The sequence below is a fragment of the Hevea brasiliensis genome, chromosome 14 (assembly GCF_030052815.1).
Source record: "Hevea brasiliensis isolate MT/VB/25A 57/8 chromosome 14, ASM3005281v1, whole genome shotgun sequence".
Taxonomy (NCBI): domain Eukaryota; kingdom Viridiplantae; phylum Streptophyta; class Magnoliopsida; order Malpighiales; family Euphorbiaceae; genus Hevea; species Hevea brasiliensis.
The window spans coordinates 34,800,194-34,823,262 of record NC_079506.1 but is presented as its reverse complement, the minus strand read 5'-3'; the positions used below and the strand labels follow the sequence as shown (position 1 = coordinate 34,823,262).

Below are 23,069 nucleotides of genomic sequence, written 5' to 3'. Positions count from 1 at the left end.
GGTACAATCAAATTCTAATGAACAAATCAAACAAGGAGAAAATTGCTTTTATTACTCAATGGGGTATATTTTGTTACAAAGTTATGCCTTTTGGGCTAAAGAATGCTAAGGCAACTTATTAACATGCCATGATCACATTATTTCATGATACGATGCATAAAGAAGTAGAAGTTTATGTGGATGATATGATTATTAAGTCAAGAGGGGCAGAGAGCCATGTAGAGGTGTTAAGGAAGGTCTTTGAAAGGCTAAGGAAATATAAGCTAAAATTGAACACAACGAAATGTGTGCTTAGGGCAAAGTCAGAAAAATTGCTAGGATTTATAGTTAGCAAGAAGGGGATAGAAATTAACCAGATAAAATTAGAGCCATTCAAGAAATGCCATCCCTAAAAACAGAAAAAGGATGTGCGTAGCTTCCTTGGGAAATTAAATTACATTTCCATATTCATTTCTAATCTCACGGCCAAAGTCGAGCAGATTTTCAAGTTGCTTAAGAAGAATAACACCGCAAAATGGGATGAGGCTTGTCAGGAGGCCTTTGATAAAATTAAGCAATATTTATCAAACCCACTTATTCTAGTTCCTTCGACGGCTGGTAGACCATTAATCTTATACATGGCAGTTCATTAAACCTTTATGGGTTGTGTTTTGGGGCAATATGATGATACAGGAAGATAGGAAAGAGCCATTTATTATTTGAGCAAAATGTTCAATAAATGCAAATCATGGTATTTATTTATAGAAAGGACTTGTTGTGCATTAGTTTGGCAGCACATCGATTCAAGCATTACATGTTGAACCACAAAACCTAGCTCATCTCCAGGATGGATCCAATCAAGTATGTCTTTGAAAGCCCATTCATACTAGGAAGAATAGCAAAGTGGCAAGTCATACTCTCACAATATGACATTGTTTATATGATAAGGAAAGCGGTAAAAGGGAGTGTCATAGTAGATCTCCTAGCAGAAAATCCAATCGATGACTATGAGGCTTTAGATTTTGAATTCCCTGATGAACATATTAATGCAATAGATGAAGAAGTAGAAGGGCAAAATGATGTGTGGCAGATGTATTTCAATGGAGCAGTTAACCTTTCTGGAAGTACAATTAAGGCAGTATTAATATCCCTGGATGGGAAATATTTCCCAGTAGCAGTCAAGCTGAGATTTGAATGCACTAATAATGTTGCTGAATATGAAGCCTGTGTGAATGGCTTACAAACTGCTATTGAGATGAAAGTCAATAAGTTAGAAGTGTATGGAAACTCAGCTTTGATAATATATAAAGTGAAAGGAGAGAGGCAAACTAGAGATCCTAAGCTAATCCCATATCAGAAATATCTTCTTGAATTGATTAAGAAGTTTCAAGAAATCTCATTCACTCATTTGGGTCGTGATAAAAACCAGTACGTGGACGCTTTAACCATGCTAGTAGTTATGACTCAAATGGAGGAAGGGTAAGAAGCACAATTATTGTAGATAAAAACAAGGGATGAGCCAACATACTTTCTTATGATCGAAGAAGAGATAGATGGGAAACCTTAGTATCATGAGATTCAGCAATACATCAAAATCAGAGAATATGCACCAGGGGCAAATAAAAATGAAAGAAGGATGATCAGTAGGTTAGCATTAAGGTATTTCCCCAGTGGTGAAATCCTGTATAAAAGAAATTTTAATGGCGAATTATTAAGGTGTATATATGCTAATGAGGCTAAAAGGATTCTTTTTGAAATCCATAAAGGAAACTATAACACCCCCTTAACCGATCTACAGTGTAGCCGAGCAAAGAAATGCCACATCCTGTGCTAAAGCACCTAATCTTATCATTAGTCAATTTAAGATTAATTTTCATTCATTATAATTTAAATCCAGGAAATTCTAACGGAAAAATTGCAAGAGTCCCCTTATTTTTGTAACACCCCTTACTCGATCTACAGTGTAGTCGAGTAAGGCATGCTACATTATGTGCCGGAGCACCTTATTTTATCTTGTCTTATTCATTATTAGTTTTAATGTCATTATATTTTAAATTACCATATTTTTTTTTTAAAAGGAGAAATGGACAGAGTTTCCCCTGTTTATTAACATTTGACCTGTTAATCAGTCACCTGTTTATAAATCTCATCATAATTTCAATCTTATCTCATCATATCCATATCATATATCAATTCACTCATATAAGAACTCATATTCATTCATGTGTAATTCATCTCATTTCATTTATATAATTCATATACATAATTTACAGAACTTATACAATCCCAAAATTAATTACAAGCTTTCCCTATTTACAATGCTCAAAATGAATGTATAACTGATATCCATGGGCCCTACCAAAATGAACAGCTGAGGTGACCACTCTCCTACTGCAGATCTGATCACTAACGGTCCTTGTCTCCAATATCTATGTGTGGACAAATCAACGCGCTAAGCATATTGCTTAGTGGTGCAATAATAAAATTGTAAATAAATTAAATAAATAGAAGTACATGTTTCATGTGTATAATACCATAAAAGAAATGCATTTTCACAATTTATGAGTAATTCACAATTTATTTATCTTTTCCATTCATTTAGTTAATTCTCAATCAATTTAACTCATTTTATTGCCCAAGAAACCTATAACAGACTGTTAAGATTGGATACATGGGAGTATACTAGTTAGACACTCCATGTGCCTATCATGTATACATCTATCAGGCATAAAGCCTGCGAGCAAGCATAAAAGCCAGTGTAATCTGTCAGGCAAAATTTGCCAGCGGGCAGGCATAAAGCCAGAAGAAAAACCATATCGAACATACATTGTCTATCAATGATCATCCATGAAGTAGGCTAAAAAGCCATGGGCAGTACTGCATCTGTGGTCCCTAATTGACATGTCAATTGATCTAACTCATACACATAAGTCTAGGCATACAAGGGCAATTTTAACATCTTTATACTTATTATTTCATTTCATGTGTTATTCATGCTCATAGCATTAGTATACTATTCATAGTGGGAACATAAGTCCCAATCACCTATTCATGTGGTTCATGTGATCATTAATCCACTTATGTCATGTTCTTATCACATTTCAAGTCATTTATGAAAGTTTCATAAATTTTCAGAATTGATGTTTCAACTTTCCTTAGTAATTTGGCCAAGATGTAAATTCAGTTTGGCCTCACTTTCTACATGAAAGTTGTTTCCCTATTTTTGAAATTTAATTCCCTTTTTGAATCATTCAATTTGGAGTTTTGTAGCTCTAGTTATGGTCAAATTATCAAACACTATTTTAGGGTACTAAACCCAGCACTTTCCATGTTTCTAGGATTTCACTAAGTCTTTCAACTAGCATCCGAGCACCTTAGGCTAAGAATTGGATTCAAGTACCTAAAACAAAGTTTTAGGACTTTATCTTAGGTTTCCAAATCTTTTTGAATTACTTCATTTGGAGTTTTCTAGAGAAGGTTATGACCTGATGACCATTCGGAGATCATAAGGCAATTTTGCTGGATTTCAAAGATTCTAGCATTGTCATTTCTAACTTGTTCTAACGATTTCCCTAAGTTACCTTAACATTTGGGTTCTGGTCAAAACATAAAAGTTGTAGTTCTATGTGTTATGAGCATTTTGGATTTGGAATTACTGCATTTTTAGTTTCGTAGCTCATGTTATGGAATTTTTGCTAAAACTAGTTGGATAGCTCAATGTCCAAGATTTCAGGTTTTAGTTTAGAATCAGGATAGGTTTTATGTACTAAATTTGTCTAGCAATTTGTTTGAGTTAAGGTCATAATTTGTCTCTATGTTCCTCATATGAAATATTCTCCTATGTCTCTGGTTTCCATAGGTTCAAGAATGTCACACCTTACCCCTCTGTAAGGTATAACATGATCCCGTAGAATACATAATGAATTACCGAACTTCACTTACCGATAACTCATTAAGTACCCTACAAGGGATTTTAAAATCATTTTCTTACTTTTTAGAAGTGGTGAGCATTTTTTTACATTTAATAGAAGTTTAAAAACTAGTTCAAATTTTTTTCCATTTTATTTTACGCAAATTTTAGAAAAATTTCGACAGAGTGCCGTCTCTATTTTAAGAAAACAGTTCTTCAAAAACCTGTAAAAACACTTCCAATAATTCTTTTTCATCAAACTCACGACTACCTCAACACAACTCAACATCATTTCTCAAACTCCAAAATTTAAATCAATAATTCACAACTCAATTGTCATCAAAATAGTACTCAACATTTCCATTCATTTTTCATTAAAGTAAAAACAAATTATATTTATCAACCACTTTACATTAGCAAATCCAAAAAAATATTAGTACAAACTCTATATAACTGCTCATGACCAATTTTTACATATACATACAGTTGCATACACAAATATAAATATTACATTCAGGGTATAAATTTATACCCGACAAAACTTTAGGAAAGGTGGCTCCAAGATCCTCAGCAGCTCACTCTGCTGCTCCTCTAGTCTCTATATCTGCGACAGCAATAACAACCATCGCTGAGTACTATGACTCAGTGGTGCACAATATACTAAAATAACATTTATGCATAATTCAAATCACATTAACACAAATATTGAGCTGAATATGGAAAACAGATATAAAACACAAGTTTACAATTTTAGTCAAAACAGTCTCAAAACAGATTTCATAAAAACGCACAGTTATATCATGCCATTCGAAACAATATTCATCTCAATAGCCAGAGACTTATGAGAAATCACAAGGCTAGCTAGCTCAAATATATGGGTACCTATTTAAATTTCTTCTTCTACTAGCACACACCTCAACACTTCAGCCAGAGAAGGAATCAAAATTCAAAACTAATTTCTCCCACTAGTCATGCTAGTGGGATATTCAAATATATGATCATGACACTGTGGTTTCAAAACTATCTTATCAATTTATCAAACATTTATTGACAATTAAATCACATATCATCAAATTTCCAACAATTTAGATCAAAAATAGAATGTACATTTCAATCATTATTTTGCACTATAAATAAACCAGAAATCATTTCATGCACTTTGCAAAGGAATTTTAAAGAATGTTTATGTTATGCACAAACCTTAAGCAAGCCGCCTCTTGGCCTCGACACGATGCTTCAGGTTCTTTCCCGGTATTCTTTTCCACTGAAACACACAATTTTACAGTGTTTCAGTATCATAAATTATCCTAAGTCCAAAAATAATTTCAAATCTAACTTTATTATGCTTAATTTGACGTTCTTTGAAATTTGTATTTCTGGGTTACTATTCACGATACTATTCAAGTCAATTTATTGACTTTTTAATGCTTAATAGGTATAGAAATTTTAATTTTACCAACATACCATATTTTGGTTACCTAATTTGTTGGTTTTGGTTGTTTGCTCAAACTTCAAGTCCCTTAGGCACAAATTTCAAATTTTCAGTTTTAGTATTCAGTTTTGCACTGCTCCATTGGTTATATTGCTGTAATAATTTGGCTATATTTTCTTCATAGAAGTTGTTCCTTATTGTCTTAAATTTATTTCTCTTTTTGAATTACTCCATTTGGAGTTTTGTAGCCTAAGTTATAGCCATTTGAACATGGCTGGCCGGATTTGGGGTTACCCAGAATTCTGGGCAAACTTTGAATTTTGGCAATTTTTGTGGTTGAATGCAGGTGGATTTTCAAACAGGTTATGGTCCAAATTTGGGTTTATTTTCTTCATGAAATTTGTAGGGCTATGTCTCAGCTTTCTACTGGTAAAAATTCAGGCCATTTGGACCTTCCTAGACCAAGTTATGGTCATTTACGTAACTACTATTCATTTGTTCATTTTTATATAGGTCAGTGTGCCCAATCCGGATTTAACCTAATTGTTCACTAAGTTATGGTCACTTTCTGGGCATCATTCCTGAATGAAAAATGTGTCATTTTGTGTCTAGTTTCATTCCCAATTGGCCTCACACCAATTGGATAGGTAAATTTTCAGTTTTGGTCCCTGAAAGGGACCTAGGTCAAGCTGCTTGTAGATTGACCCTCACCAATCCGAATTGGAACTTGGTTCCAACAATTGATACACATCACAAATAGTCACAATTGACCATTTCAAACTCAAATAAGGTTAATAACATCATTTGGGCAATTCTCAAATTTTTCTTCAATTTTTCACAATCTCCAAACCCTAGTTACATACATTTTAACTCTAATGCAAGTTTAAAGTGTATATTCATGATTTATACACTTAATTCACTTCAAATAACCATTCAAAACCATCAAACTCACTCATATCAAACCCTAACCCTAGCTGGACGAATTTCATGTTTAGTCCCTCAACAATTATTTTTGTTTGATTTTACACAATTTCTAAGTTAAGTGAGCTACATACACAACAATTAAACTAAAATTTTCAAATTCAATCACTTACCTCAATTAGAGCTTTTCTAACTTCTTAAACTCCACTTCTTTCCTCTTTCTTCCACTCCACTTCAAATCTTCTCTTCCAATGGCACTTAGAAGGTTTCTAGGCTTTTTACTAAGATTTATGGTGGAAATCAAGTATTTGGAAGCTTGAGGCTTTGGTTGTTAATGGTAGTTGAGGGAGAAAGCAAGAGAGAGAGAGAGAGGACGTTTTTTTTTTTTTAGAAGAAGAAGACAATTCTTTTTTTTTTTTGCTTTTGAATTTTTAACTTATTAATACATAATTATCCCCAAAATTTCAATTTTTGAATATTAGGTTTATTACATCATGCTTATGTCATGCATGATGTCGTAAACTTTTTGATTTTTGGATTTTTCATTTTTTATTCATTTATTTTTCCATTAGTTCTTTAATTTAATTCTTGATCCCGAAATTTTCTTTTCTCCAATTTTATTGGACAGTTAGGTCAGGTGTCAGCTCTAGGGGTGAATTGACCAAATTGCCCCTCGCTGGTTCGATCCGGTTTACAAGTTATTCGATATTTCTTCCGGATCCCTGACCTAATTATTTGACCTGCTTAATAATTATTTTCTGTGATTTTCTCTTTTCCATTGTATTTGCAATAGTCCTAAAGACCGCGGCGTCACATTTTATTGGTCGAAATTTGAGTTTAGACTGACCTCGCAGTCATTCCCGAGAAGGTCACCCATCGTTGTGACTCTTGACTCATTTAACTTCTTGTGTTCTATTTTTTTTTTATTTATACTTAACTATTTGGCAATTACTAATTATTTGTATTTAGGACTTATCTAGGTGTCTTAGATGTAGTTCTAATCCCTTTAATTGTCCGGACCGACACCGATCATCGGAACAGTGAAATATACCAGGCTATGCAAATACGGGTGTTACAATTCTCCCCCCTTTAAAATAAATTTCGTCTCAAAATTTTTACCTGGTATCGATCTCTGAACAGCTGTGGGTGCTGTCTCCTCATGTCCTCCTCTTGTTCTCAAGTAGCCTCCTGGCCTGAATGATGGTTCCACATCACTTTTACTAACGGTATTTGCTTGTTCCGTAGCTGCTTCACCTCATAAGCCAGAATTTCTATAGGTTCTTCCTTATATGTGAGGTCTGGATTCACTTCAATTTCTTCTACTGGTAGTACATGAGATGGGTCTAATCGATGCCTCCTTAACATGGACACATGGAAGACATTATGTATCTTTTCCAACTTTGGAGGTAGTGCCAAACGATATGCCAAAGGACCCACTCTTTCCAGAACCTCATATGGCCCAATGAAACGAGGACTCAGTTTCTCCTTTCTGCCGAATCTCATAATTCTCTTCCAAGGGGAAACCTTGAGGAATACTTTGTCACCCACTGTATACTCAATGTCTCGCCTCTTTAGATCAATATAGGACTTCTGACGGTCTGATGCAGTCTTAAGTCGATCTTTGATCAACCTGACTTTCTCTTCAGTTTGCTAAACAATTTATGGCCTAATAATCTTTCTTTCCCCTACTTCATCCTAACACAATGGGGTTCTACATTTTCTGCCATACAAAGCTTCATATGGAGGCATCCCAATGCTTAATTGGTAGCTGTTGTTGTAAGCAAACTCAATCAAAGGAAAGTGTGTGTCCCAACTATCCTCAAACTCAATCACACAAGCCCGTAGCATGTCCTCCAAGATCTGAATTACTCTCTCAGAGTGGCCATTTGTCTATGGGTGGAATGCTGTAATGAAGTTCAATCTAGTTCGTAAGGCTCTCTGAAGACTACCCCAGAATCTAGAAGTGAACCTAGGATCTTTGTCTGCTACAATGGATACTGGCACTCTATGCAGTCTTACTATCTCATCAATGTACAACTTGGCCAATCTTTCTAGGCTATAGTCCATTCGGACTGGCAAAAAATGAGCAGACTTGGTCAGTCTATCAACAATGACCCATACTGCATCATGACTCTTCTGTGTCCTCGGAAGTCCCATCACAAAATCCATAGTTATTCTTTCCCATTTCCATTCCGATATTGGCAATGGATGTAACAAACTAGCTGGTACTTGATGCTCTGCCTTTACTTGCTGATAAGTTAGGCATTTAGAAACAAATTCTACTACATTTCTCTTCATACCCATCCATCAGTAATGTTCTTTTAGCCCTCTATACATTTTTATGCCACTAGGGTGCATAGCAAAAGGAGACTCATGTACTTCCTTCAAAATGATCTGCCTCAAATCACATCATTAGGAATGCACATTTTGCCCTAGTGTAGCAATAGGCCATCATCTCTCACTGAGAATTCAGATTTCTTGCCCTGCCGGACTTCTTCTAACAGCTTCTAATACTTTTGATCATTCTGAGCAGTCATTCTGATATGATCAATCAACATTGGTAGTACATGCTATGCAACTGCTGTCTGCCCCTCATCATTAATCTCTACGCTGGCATGCAGTACTCTTAACTCATGTACTATAGACAAAGGAGAAACCCGTAGACTAACCATAGTCTTACGACTTAAGGCACCAGCCACCACATTAGCTTTCCTTGGCTGATAGTCTATCAGATAATCATAGTCTTTTATTAACTCTAACCATCTCCTTTGTCTCAAATTCAACTCCTTCTAAGTGCCCAGATGCTTCAAACTCTTATGATCTGTGTAAATGTAGCACTTCTCCCCATATAAATAGTGTCTCCAGATCTTAAGAGCAAATACAATAGCTGCAAGCTCCAAGTCATGTGTCGGATAGTTCTTCTCATGCGATTTCAGCTGGCGTGATGCATAGGCAATAACATTCCGCTCTTGCATCAGTACACAACCTAACCCATTGTGAGAAGCATCACTGTAAACAATATACTCTTTACCTGAGGTAGGTAAAGTAAGGACTGGAGCCTCAGTTAAACATCTCTTTAATTCATCAAAACTCTGTTGGCATTTATCCATCCACTGAAATTTCACATCCTTCTGAAGTAATTTAGTCAATGGAGATGCCAACATAGAGAACCCTTTCACAAATCGACGGTAGTATCCAGCTAAACCCAGAAAACTATGAATCTCAGTGATATTTCTGGGTGGTCTCCAATTAAGGACAGTTTCTATCTTACTTGGATCTACCTTGATGCCTTCTGCCAATACTACGTGCCCCAAGAAGGATATTTCATTCAGCCAAAACTCACACTTCGACAATTTGGCATATAGCTGTTTCCCCCTCAAAGTCTGCAGTATAATCCGCAGATGTCTATCATGCTCCTCTGCACTCCTTGAATAAACTAATATATCATCTATGAATACCACAACAAACTGGTCAAGGTATGATCTGAAGACAGTGTTCATCAGATCCATAAAAGCAGCCGGAGCATTAGCTAACCCGAATGGTATGACCAAGAACTCATAGTGGCCATAGCGGGTTCTAAAGGTAGTTTTAGGAATACTCTACTCTTACACCTTCAGCTGATAATAACTTGATCTCAGGTCAATTTTGGAGAATATAGCTGCACCCCTCAACTGATCAAACAAGTCATCAATGCGGGGCAATGGGTATCTATTCTTTATTGTCACCTTATTCAACTATCAGTAGTCAATACATAAGCGGAGAGTGCCATCTTTCTTCTTAACAAACAACACTGGCGCTCCTCAAGGTGACACACTAGGGCGGATAAAGCCCTTATCAAGCAGTTCTTGCAACTGCACTTTTAACTCTTTCAGTTCTGCTGGTGCCATTCTATATGGTGTTATGGAGATTGGGTCCATACCAGGCATATCATCAATTTCAAACTGCACTTCTCTTTCTGGAGGTAATCCTGGCAATTCATCAGGAAACACATTCGGAAAGTCACATACTGTAGGGATGTCCCTTAGTGCTGGACTCCCCACTTGGGTGTCTATCACATGTGCTAAGTATGCTTCACACCCATTTCTAATCATCCTTCTGGCTAGTGCAGCCGAAATGATATTTGATGGCAGTAACTGCCTCTCCCCATGTATTACCACATCACCGTACAGAGGGAGACCAAAAGTGACTGCCTTCAGTCTACAGTCAATATGCCTGGCTAACCAATCCATACCTAAGATGATATCATAATCTCTAAAGGGCATTTTAATCAAATCTAACAGAAAAGTGTGTCCTTGGATCACTAAAGGACAATCTTTATAGATTCTATTGACCCGGACCTCTTGTCCTAACGGACTAGTTACTAGCACTTCAAAATCCATTTTGGCACACGGAACTGCCAGGAAACTCACTATGCTAGCACTAATATATGAGTCGATTGAACCCCGATCAAACAGTATAAATACATCTTGATCAGAGATAGAGAATGTATCGGCTACAACATCGGAAGTCTCAACCTCTTCCCGCTATCTCATAGTGTAGACTCTGGCCGGAGTACTCCCTTGTGCTGACTGGCTAACAGTACCTTGACTGCCAGAAGCATTGCCTCTACCTCTGCCTCTTCCTTTGCTAACCGGTTGTGAACCTCTGCTAGCAGGACTCTGAATAGATCCTTCTGCTGTAGTGGGAGCTGGACCAAATCTAGGGGCACTGGTGCAGTCCTTAGCAAGATGGCCCTTGCCTCCATAGTTGAAGCAAGCTCCTGTTGCCCAACAGCATTCTCCCCCATGAATCTTGCCACGTGTCTCACAGAGGCAGGGAGGATATGAACCCCTGGTCGACTGCTGACCAGATCTAGGGGGTCTCTGTCTAGAGAATCTGCCCCTTCCAAACCTTCCACCTCTACCTCTGCTAGGTCCCCCAAATTTCTTCTTTTTTCCAGATGTACCACTGGGACTTTGTTCAAGTGATTTTTCACCTTTTTCTTTCTTTGATTTTTCAGTCTTCTCAGCTTTCTCTTTCACTGGTGTTGCTTCTAATTCAATTCTTTCTAACTCAATTGCCTGACAGATGAGCTCTGAGAAGTTACTGTGTCTGAATCCCACTACTTGCATCTGTAGGCTGGGCTTTAAACCCGTCTCAAAATTCTTGCACCTTTCTTTGCTGGTAGACAGGAGACTCCCAGCATAATGGCTTAAGCGGGATAACTCCCTCTCATATTCTGCCACTATTCTGTTGCCTTGCTTCAAACTCAGAAATTCTTATAGTTTCTAATCCACATATGCATCTGGGACATATTTCTCTCTGAACTCTCTGATGAAATCCTCCCAGGTCAATACTGGCAGTTCAGCTAAGCTATGCGGGATGGTCTTCCACCTGTCATATGCATCTCCTTTTAATAAGGACACTGAGTATTCAAATTTTAGTTCATCTGGGCAGTGTAGCTTCTTGAACACTCGATCCATCTTCTCCAACCACTGCTCTGCCTCTAAAGGGTACACTATACCCTTAAATTCTATTGCCCTATACTTCAACAGCTTTTCATACTGTCTGGCTAGAGGCTGTGGTTGTACCACAGGTGTCTGAAATGGAGCTAGAGTAGACATGCTTCTAGCCATTTATTGAAACATTGCTGCCATTTACTGTGTGAATTGTACAGAAAACTGCGGCATTTGTGGGGCTGGTGCCACCGACCAACTGATATTTTGGAGAGCTGGGGCTTCCCCTTGGCCCTCAGCCTCTACAGACTGTTCAACAGAGTGATCCCCTTCTTCCATTTCAAATTGAAGTTGAGATATCTCCTGAACAAATAACACAAGGAAATTCCCTTCGTTAGTTCATATTTATGATGTAATGCACTGTATGTAACAAATAAGGACATTAAGCAGTTGTACTTATCAAAGAAAAGACATAAATTCACAAATCAAAACATACTTCAAAAATTCGCTCTGATACCACTAAAACATGTTACACCTTACCCCTTTGTAAGGCATAACATAATCCCATAGAATACCTAATGAATTACCGAACTTCACCTACCGATAACTCGTTAAGTACCCTACAAGGGATTTTAAAATCATTTTCTTACTTTTTAGAAGTGGTGAGCATTTTCTTACTTTTTAGAAGTGGTGAGCATTTTCTTACATTTAATAGAAGTTTAAAAACTAGTTCAAATTTTTGTCCATTTTATTTTACGCAAATTTTAAAAAAAAATTCAGCAGAGTGCCGTCTGTATTTTAAGAAAACAGTTCTTCAAAAACCTATAAAAACACTTCAAATAATTCTTTTTCATCAAACTCACTACTACCTCAACACAACTCAACATCATTTCTCAAACTCCAAAATTTAAATCAATAATTCACAACTTAATTGTCATCAAAATAGTACTCAATATTTCCATTCATTTTTCATTAAAGTAAAAACAAATTACATTTATCAACCACTTTACATTAGCAAATCCAAAATAATATTATTACAAACTCTATACAACTGCTCATGACCGGTTTTTACATATACATACAGTTACATACACAAATATAAATATTACACAACTCAACATCATTTCTCAAACTCTAAAATTTAAATCAATAATTCACAACTCAATTGTCATCAAAATTGTACTCAATATTTCCATTCATTTTTCATTAAAGCAAAAACAAATTACATTTATCAACCACTTTACATTAGCAAATCCAAAATAATATTATTGCAAACTCTATACAACTGCTCATGACCGATTTTTACATATACATACAGTTACATACACAAATATAAATATTATATTCAGGGTATAAATTTATACCAGATAAAACTTCAGGAAAGGTGGCTCCAAGATCCTCAGCAGCTCACTCTGCTGCTCCTCTAGTCTCTATATCTGCGACATCAATAATAGCCATTGCTGAGTACTATGACTCAGTGGTGCACAACATACTAAAATAATATTTATGCATAATTCAAGTCACATTTACTCAAATATTGAGCTGAATATGGAAAATAGGTATAAAACACAATTTTACAATTTTAGTCAAAACAGTCTCAAAATAGATTTCATAAAACACACAGTTATATCATGCCATTCGAAACAATATTCATCTCAATAGCCAGAGGCTTATGAGAAATTACAAGGCTAGCTAGCTCAAATATATGGGTACCCATTCAAATTTCTTCTTCTACTGGCACACACCTCAACACTTCAGCCAAAGAAGGAATCAAAATTCGAAACTAATTTCTCTCACTAGTTATGCTAGTGAGATATTCAAATATATGGTCATGACACTATGGTTTCAAAACTGTCTTATCAATTTATCAAACATTTTTTGACAATTAAATCACATATCATCAAATTTCCAACAATTTAGATCAAAAGTATAGTGTACATTTCAATCATTATTTTGCACTATAAATAAACCACAAATCATTTCATGCACTTTGCAAAGGAATTTTAAAGAATGTTTATGTTGTGCACAAACCTTAAGTGAGTCGCTTCTTGGCCTTGACTCGATGCTTTGGGTTCTTTCCTGGTATTCTTTTCCACTGAAACACACAATTTTACAGTGTTTCAATACCATAAATTATCATAAGGCCAAAAATAATTTCAAATCTAACTTTATTATGCTTAATTTGACGTTCTTTAAAATTTGTATTTCGGGGTTACTATTCACAATACTATTCAAGTCAATTTTTTGACTTTCTAATGCTTAATAGGTATGGAAATTGTAATTTCACCCACATACCACATTTTGGTTACCTAATTTGTTAGTTTTTGTAGTTTTCTCAAACTTCAAGTCCCTTAGGCACAAATTTCAAATTTTCAGTTTTGGTGTTTAGTTTTGCATTGTTCCATTGGTCATGTTGCTGTGATAATTTGGCTAAGTTTTCTTTATAGAAGTTGTTCCTTATTGTCTTAAATTTATTTTCCTTTTTGAATTACTCCATTTGGAGTTTTGTAGCCTAAGTTATAGCCATTTGAACATGGCTGGCCGGATTTGGGGTTAGCCAGAATTCTAGGCAAACTCAGGATTTTGGTAATTTTTATTATTGAGTGCAGGTGGATTTTCAAACAGGTTATGGTCAAAATTTGAGTTTGTTTTCTACATGAAAGTTGTAGGCCTATGTCTCAGCTTTCTACTGGTAAAAATTGAGGTCATTTGGACCTTCCTAGACCAAGTTATGATCATTTATGTAACTAATGTGCATTTAGTCATTTTTATACAGGTCAGTGTGCCCAATCCGGATTTAACCTAATTGTTCACTAAGTTATGGCCACTTTCTGGGCATCATTCCTGAATGAAAAATGTGTCATTTTGTGTCTAGTTTCATTCTCAATTGGCATCACACCAATTGGGCTGGTAAATTTTTAGTTTTGATCCCTGAAAGGGACCTAGGTCAAGCTGCCAGCAGATTGACCCTCACCAATCCGAATTGAAACTTGGTTCCAATAATTCATACACACCACAAATGGTCATAATTGACCATTTCCCAACTCAAATAAGGTCAATAACATTATTTGTCCAATTCTCAAAATTTTCTTCAATTTTTCACAATCTCCAAACCCTAGTTACATACATTTCAACTCTAATGCAAGTTTAAAGTGTATATTCATGATTTATACACTTAATTCACTTCAAATAACCATTCAAAACCATCAAACTCACTCATATCAAACCCTAACCCTAGCTGGATGAATTTTATGTTTAGTCCCTCAACAATTATTTTTGTTTGATTTTACACAATTTCTAAGTTAAGTGAGCTACATACACAATAATTAAACTAAAATTTTCAAATTCAATCACTTACCTCAATTAGAGCTTTTCTAACTTCTTAAACTCCAATTCTTTCCTCTTTCTTCCACTCCACTTCAAATCTTCTCTTCCAATGGCACTTAAAAGGTTTTTAGGCTTTTTACTAAGATTTATGGTGGAAATCAAGTATTTGGAAGCTTGAGGCTTTGGTTGTTAATGGTAGTTGAGGGAGAAAGCAAGAGAGAGAGAGAGAGGACGGTTTTTTTTTTTGGAGAAGAAGAAGACAATTCTTTTTTTTTTTTTTTTGCTTTTGAATTTTTAACTTATTAATACATAATTATCCCCAAAATTTCAATTTTTGAATATTAGGTTTATTACATCATGCTTATGTCATGCATGATGTCGTAAACTTTTTGATTTTTGGATTTTTCATTTTTTATTCATTTATTTTTCCATTAGTTCTTTAATTTAATTCTTGATCCCGAAATTTTCTTTTCTCCAATTTTATTGGACAGTTAGGTCAGGTGTCAGCTCTAGGGGTAAATTGACCAAATTGCCCCTCGCTGGTTCGATCCGGTTTACAAGTTATTCGATATTTCTTCCGGATCCCTGACCTAATTATTTGACCTGCTTAACAATTCTTTTCTGCGATTTTCTCTTTTCCACTGTGTTTGCAATAGTCCTAAGGACCACGGCGTCACATTTTACGGTTCGAAATTTGAGTTTAGATTGACCTCGCAGTTATTACCGAGAAGGTCACCCATCGCTGTGACTCCCGGCTCATTTAACTTCTTGTGTTTTGTTTTTCTTATTCATACTTAACTATTTGGCAATTACTAATTATTTGTATTCAGGGCTTATCTAGGTATCTTAGATGTGGTTCTAATCCCTTTAATTGTCCGGACCGACACCGATCATCGGAATAGTGAAATATACCAGGCTATGCAAATAGGGGTGTTACAAAGAATCAGGTCAACTAGAGTTTCCTAGTGTGAGTTATGCTTAAATTACTAAACACTATTCATATGGTCATTTCTACAGGTCTAGACTGTGTGATTCTGGATTAAAGCCTAATTTAGGGCAACTTGTGGTCATTTCTGGGCAACTTTTCTTCATGACATTTCTAGCATTATGTCTTAGGTTTCATCTCCAATTGGCCTCGCACCAATTGGAGCTATATAACTCTACTTATAGCCATTCAAACCTACTAGACTCAAGGGTCCAAAATTCCAGCACAAGAGCCACACTTCCAATTCACTAACTCATCTCAATCACCAACTTCATTTCACAATCAATACACATTAATTGGTCAATATTTGACCTAAAACACATCAATTATACATCATATCACAAAACCCCCAAATTTCACTAAACCCTAATTGGTCATCTTCCCCAATCTCATACAACTCATGCAATTTAACTTATAGTTCATGTATACACATCAAATAACACTACTAGGCAAGTTTAATTCTATCAAATCCTTAAAATTCTAATTCTTTCTACATTAGCCAAAAATCCATAACCCTTAATCATGCATCATCTTTTTTATTTCTCATGTAATTCCATCTCAATTCAACTCAATTGCAAGAATTAAAGAAGAAAGAAGGCAAGATTAGGCACTAACCTCACTTGGACAATTTTCCTTCTTGCCAAACTCTTCAAATTTCCCCTTCTTTTTTCTTCCAATCACTCTACTAAGATCAAATAATAAGTTTTTGTGTTGGTGGCTATAGGAATTATGGTGAGAAACTATGGAAATTTGAGCTTAAAAAGTAAAAAATGGTAGAGGAGTAATAGGAGCTTGGGTTCACAATTTATCCCTTTTTATTCATTTATTTTCAATCACAATTTATCCCTTTTTATTCATTTATTTTCAATTTTTGATAAATCTAAATTTTTTCCGCAAATTTTATAGAAAATCCGGCAGAGTGCCGTCTGTAAATTGGAAAAATAGTTCTTCTGAACCTGTTTAAAAATACTTCCAATATAATTTCCAAATCCAAACTCCATTATTTACATTCAAGTCAATCTCAAAATCTCAAACTCAAATCACAATACTATTTTGCAGAAATTTTTCTTTTCACTTCATTACTGGAAGCACATTCATAAATATTTCTCAACATAATATATAAAAAATTTCAATAATATGAAATTTCATATATTTACATCATCAAATAATTTCAAGAGTTTATAATTACAATCCCAAACTAATACAAAATACAAAATACAAAATGCTACCCCAAAGTCCTATGTCCTACCATGTGCACTGCAGATGTGAGGTGACTCTGGACTCCGAATGCAAATCTGAAGGCTCACCCGGTCTGATGTCTGCTGGGCTCCCCAGCTAGGTCTCCAGTACCTGCGCGTGGCAAAAGCGATGCGCTAAGCAATTCTGCTTAGTGGTGACATTATAAAATAAAATAAATAAATTAAAAATAAGTATGCAGAATGTATGTTTACATTTTTGGGTAGACTTAATTTCTGATATTAAAGCAGTATTATTTGATTAAAATTTGATAAGGTTTATTATCATTGCCCGAGTAACCCATACTAGTTGACTGGACTGGATAAACGGGTAAACTGGCACTGGGTACTAAGTACCTCGGACCATCACACCATCGGTCACATTGTATCTCTCGGTGTGCAACAGAACAGCTAATAAGCTGTAATAATCATCAGGGTTACAACCCGAGTATAACAACTCAAATAACATAGCCAAAGGCTATTATGCCACAGAATGGCATGGGAAGGCATGAAACACAGAATGGCATGAAGCCATATGCAGTACTGCTAACAGAACCCTATTGGCATGCCAAGCTATCCAAACCAATCTTGTTAGGTATACTAGGGCATATTACACTTTTAAATTTCACAATTTTTGAATTTCAAGTTTGAATGTTACTATTCATTTCATTAGTCAACTAAAATGTTGACTTTGCATAGACAATAGGTATATTGGTTTTAATACTCCCAACATACCACATTTTGCATTCAAAATTTGTTGGTATTGATTGCCAATACCATTTCTAAGCTTAATGTTAATTGGGCAGAATTTTCAGGTTTCATACTTTGTTTTTACCGTTCCATTGGTCATTTTTGCTGTGGGAATTTGGCAAAATGATCAACATAAAAGTTGTTCCTTATTTTGTCTATTTGAATTTCCTTTTTTGAGTCACTCCATTTGGAGTTTTGTATCTCAAGTTATGGCCCAAAAACCACAACTGGCCGGATTAAAATTTTGTCCAGAATTTCTGGACTGACCAAATCTACAGTGTTAGGAACAGTGATTGCAACTCACTTTTTGAATATGTTCTGGTCATAATTTGGGTTAGGTTTCTTCATGAAAGTTGTTAGTCTATATCCCAGCTTGTTGCTGGTAAAATTTCAAGATAATTGGACCTTTCTACACTGAGTTATGGCCAAACGACCAAATACTGTTCATTTGGTCATTTTGACCAGGCAGACTGCAGGTCACCCGAATTAGGGCAAACGTTTGGTCAACTTGGTTTGGTTTTCTGGGCATGGTTTCTTCACCAAAGTTGTGCCATTATGTGTCTAGCTTCATGTCCAATTGGCCTTGCACCAATTGAACCTCTATAATTCAAGTTATTGCTGCCCAAACCTGCTAGACTCATGTCCAATTCTGCAGGTCACCAAGGGCAGCCACACCAAGCTCCAATCCCACTACATAATGCACTTCATTTTTTATTCAAACAATACCAAATGGTCACTAATTGACCATTAAAACCTATTTTCATCATCACATGGTCAAAGTCCCATTTTTCCACCCCAAACCCTAACTCAAACATTACAACCCATGCATTTTTATTTCATTTCATTAATCCACTTAGTAGATACATATTGTGGGCAACCATACAAGCATGTTAACTCCATAAAGCTCATCACAATCATTCCCTAACCAAGGCTGCCTAAATTTAGGATTAGCATACCAATGGTATTTCATCAATTTTCTTTGTCATTTGCACACATTTATAGTTCTTCAACATGAATTTAAAGTGAAATTCAAGGTTTAGGTCACTAACCTCTATGGAGTGAGATTTTCCACTTGCTAGAATTCTTATTTTCCTTTTCTTTTTGTTCCCAAAAGAATCTTCAAGATGCAAGAACACTTTTTTGTGTTGCTAGGTTAGGGTTTTATTGGGTAGAAGTGAGTAAAAATCAAGCTTTGAAAGCTTGAAAATGGTTTGGCTATGGAGGAGGTTCACGGTAAGGAAGATGAAGAGAAGAGAAATCTGATTTTTGTTTCATTTTTCTAGCCCATTTGTCTCTTTTAAATAAGTTTATGCCATATGTCCACATTGGGTTGGTTGGGAAAACTTTAATGACATCACTATGATGTCATAATGCCATCACTATGATGTCATAATGCTATTTTCTTTCATTTTCTCTCTATTTCTTATCTAATTAATTTCAATTAAAATTTTAACAACATTTAATCATATTTTATGTTATATAAATTATTTATTTAACTGAACAAGTTGACAAAAAATCAACTCTGAAGACGAAATGACCAAAATGCCCTCTGTTTGGCTTAATGGGCCAAAATTGTCTGTACCGATTGAAAAATTTTTCTAAGCATTTTCTTGGTATTATAATGCCATAAGAACCTCAATAACCCTTCTCTAGAGTCCCAATAATTATTTTATAATTTTTCCCCCGGGTCTAGGGCTCCTAGTTGCGAGAACCGCAACTTCTCACTAGGTTACCCATCGCTAGGGCACCGGCTCATTTAACTTGGTTGTATTTTATTTCTAAAATTTTTTCTAAATTTTTTTTATTAATATTTGAGTTAATTATGGTTCCTCACTTTAGTTTAAATATTTTTTCGGACATTCTAGCTGTCCGGACCCACACTAGTCACCGGAATAGTAGAATGTACGGAGTTGCTACAAGGAGGGTGTTACAATTTGCTTTTCATTAATGCATTTTGTCTTCTACTCAAATATTCATCCATATATATCATTTAAATATTAATTATAATTATTATAATTTTAACAATTTCTATAATTACCTTTGTATCCTTTTTCAATTTTCGTACAACCTTCATATTTTTAATTCCTTTTTAATATTTTAATCTTACACATTTTAATAGACATTTAGGTTAAAAATCAACTCTTGGAGTGAATTGAGCGAAATGTCTTTCATCGGGTTATAGTCTATCTTTTTCAATAATGACTTTTAAGTCCATAACCTGATGGTCACTTTAATTTTTATACTGCTTATTTCAATTTATTTTCATTTCATTTCTAGTCCTTAAACTTGCTTTGAATAATACTATTCACTGATAGAAAATGGCACTATTCAGAGCTCAGAAGTTCGGGACGTTACAATCTTCCCCTCTAAATAAAAATTTCGTCCTCAAAATTTACCTGATGTGAATAACTGAGAAAACTACTGTCTCATTGTCTCCTCACTCTCCCATGTTACCTCTTCAGTGTTGTGATGCTTCCACAATACTTTCACTAATGGAATTCTCTTGTTCCTGAGTTCTTTGACTTCTCGTGCCAAGATCCTTAATGGTTCCTCTTCATACGTCACATCAGGCTGCACATCTATCTTCTCTACTGATATGACATGTGAAGGATCTGATCTGTACTTTCTCAGCATAGAAACATGGAATACATTGTGGATCTTGTCTAGCTTCGGTGGTAAGGCTAATTTGTAGGCTACCAGACCTACATACTTAATGACGTCATATGGACCGATAAACCTAGGGCTCAATTTGCCCTTCTTCCCAAACCTTAACACCTTCTTCCATAGTAATACTTTTAGGAACACTTTGTCAGCCACTTTATACTCTATGTCTTTCCTTTTCAAGTCTGCGTATGACTTCTGCCTATCTGCAGCGACTTTCAAATTATCTCTGATGAGCTTTACTTTCTCCTCAGTCTGTCTCACTAAATTTGGGCCCACAATCTTATCTTCACCCAGTTCTGTCCAGCATAATAGGGTCCTGCACTTCCTCCCATATAATGCTTCATAAGGTACCATCTTTATGCTTGCTTGGTAACTGTTATTATATGCGAATTCCACCAACAAAAAGTACTTTTCCCAACTTCCTTCAAAATCAATAACGCAGCTCCGAAGCATATCCTCAAGCACCTAAATTACTCATTCTAACTGTCCATCCATTTGAGGATGAAAAGCCATACTGTAATGTCGTTGAGTGCCTAATGCCTCATGTAGTTTCCTCCAAACTTTGAAGTAAACCTCAAATCTCAATATGATATGATCAATGTTGGCACTCCAGATAACTGAACTATATCAGCTATATATAGCTCTGCCAAACGCTTCAGTGAGTAGTCGACTCTAATTAGTAGAAAGTGAGCTGACTTCGTCAGTATATCAATGATCACCTAGATGGTATCATGTTTCTTTTGTGTCAGTGGCAATCCAGTAACAAAATCCATCGTGATGCGATCCCACTTCCACTCTGTTATGGTTATGGGTTACAACAACCCAATGGAACCTAATGCTCAGCTTTAACTTGTTGGCATGTCAAGCATCTAACCACATAGTCACCGATATCTTTCTTCATATCGGGCCACCAATAATTTGTCTTCAAGCTGTGATACATCTTTGTGTTCCCTGGGTGCATAGCATGAAAGCTACCGTGTGCCTCTTTTAAGATGTTCTTTTTTAATTCTTCATCATTTGGTACACATATTCTCCCTTTGTAGAACAAGCACCCATCTTCTTTTATTTCATATTCAGTCTTCTTCCCCTCTTTAATTCGGCCCATTATGGTTATCAACTTTTCATCTTGCTTCTGTGCCTCTTGTATTTGCTGTGACAAATTTGGCTTTACATGCAACTTAGCCAAGATAGCTCCATCTTGTGCCAGAGACAAGTGGACATTCAAGGATCTCAAAGCCGCTATGGACTTCCTGCTCAGAACATCTGCTACTACATTTGCCTTCCCTAGGTGATAATCAATCACATAATCATAATCTTTCAAGAACTCAATCCATCTTCTCTGTCTCAGGTTGAGCTCCTTCTGGGTTGGCAAATATTTAAGACTCTTGTGATCAGTATAAATGTAACACTTCACACCATATAGGTAATGCCTCTATATCTTCAAAGCAAATACTATAGCTGCTAATTCCAAATCATGGGTAGGATAGTTTTTCTCATGTGGTTTTAACTGTTTAGATGCATAAGCCACTACTTTTCCTTCTTGCATCAAGACACACCCAAGGCTATTATGAGAGGCATCACTGAAGATCACATAGTTTTTTCCCGATACTGACTGTGTTAATATAGGTGCTTCTGTAAGCATAGCCTTCAGTTTCTCAAAACTGGCTTGGCACTTGTTATTCCAGTCAAACTTCATATTTTTGTGTAGCAACTTAGTCAGTGGGGCTACTATAAGGGAAAATCCCTTCACAAATCTCCTATAATAACCAGCTAACCCTAAGAAGCTTTTGACTTCTGTTGCATTTTTAGGATGCTTCCACTCAACTATAGCTTCAATTTCCTTTGGATCCACCATGATCCCATCCACTGATACAATGTGTCCATGGAAGGCAATCTCATCTAGCCAAAAATCACACTTAGATAACTTAGCATATAATTGCTTTTCCCGCAATTTCTGTAATGCCACTCTCAGGTGCTCATCATACTCATCCTGGTTCTTAGAATACACTAATATGTCATCTATAAAGACCACCACAAACTGATATAAATAAGGATGAAAGATACGATTCATTAGGTCCATGAATGCTGCTAGTGCATTCGTCAGCCCAAATGGCATCACTAGAAACTCATAATGTCCATACCGAGTTCTAAAAGCAGTCTTTGACACATCTGCCTCCTTCACCCTTAGCTGATGGTACTCTGATCTGAGATCAATCTTAGAGAATACACCAGCTCCCTTCAATTGATCAAACAGATTATCTTTCTGTGGTAGGGGGTATTTGTTCTTTACTGTCACTTTATGTAACACCCCGAATTTCTTGAGCTCTGGATAGTACCATTTTTGTCAGTGAATAGTACTATTCAAAGCCAGTTTGAGGACTAAAAATAAGATGAAAAATAATTGGAAATAAGTAGAATAAATATCAAGTAA

General features: G+C 35.8%; 2 protein-coding genes across 2 annotated transcripts; one reads left to right on the top strand and one right to left on the bottom strand.

Annotated features, from left to right (window-relative positions):
• Positions 1–826: 826 nt before the first annotated feature.
• Positions 827–1,462, top strand: LOC110663340 (uncharacterized). Its single transcript, XM_021822600.2, has one exon. The coding sequence runs from the start codon at positions 827–829 to the stop codon at positions 1,460–1,462; it is 636 nt and encodes a 211-aa protein (XP_021678292.2).
• A 1,238-nt stretch (positions 1,463–2,700) lies between these two features.
• Positions 2,701–21,091, bottom strand: LOC110663341 (uncharacterized). Its single transcript, XM_058134577.1, has 3 exons — positions 20,742–21,091; positions 20,429–20,591; positions 2,701–2,742 (listed from the first exon to the last, which is right to left on the bottom strand). The coding sequence occupies exons 1-3, from the start codon at positions 21,089–21,091 to the stop codon at positions 2,701–2,703; spliced, it is 555 nt and encodes a 184-aa protein (XP_057990560.1).
• Between the last annotated feature and the right edge of the window lie 1,978 nt (positions 21,092–23,069).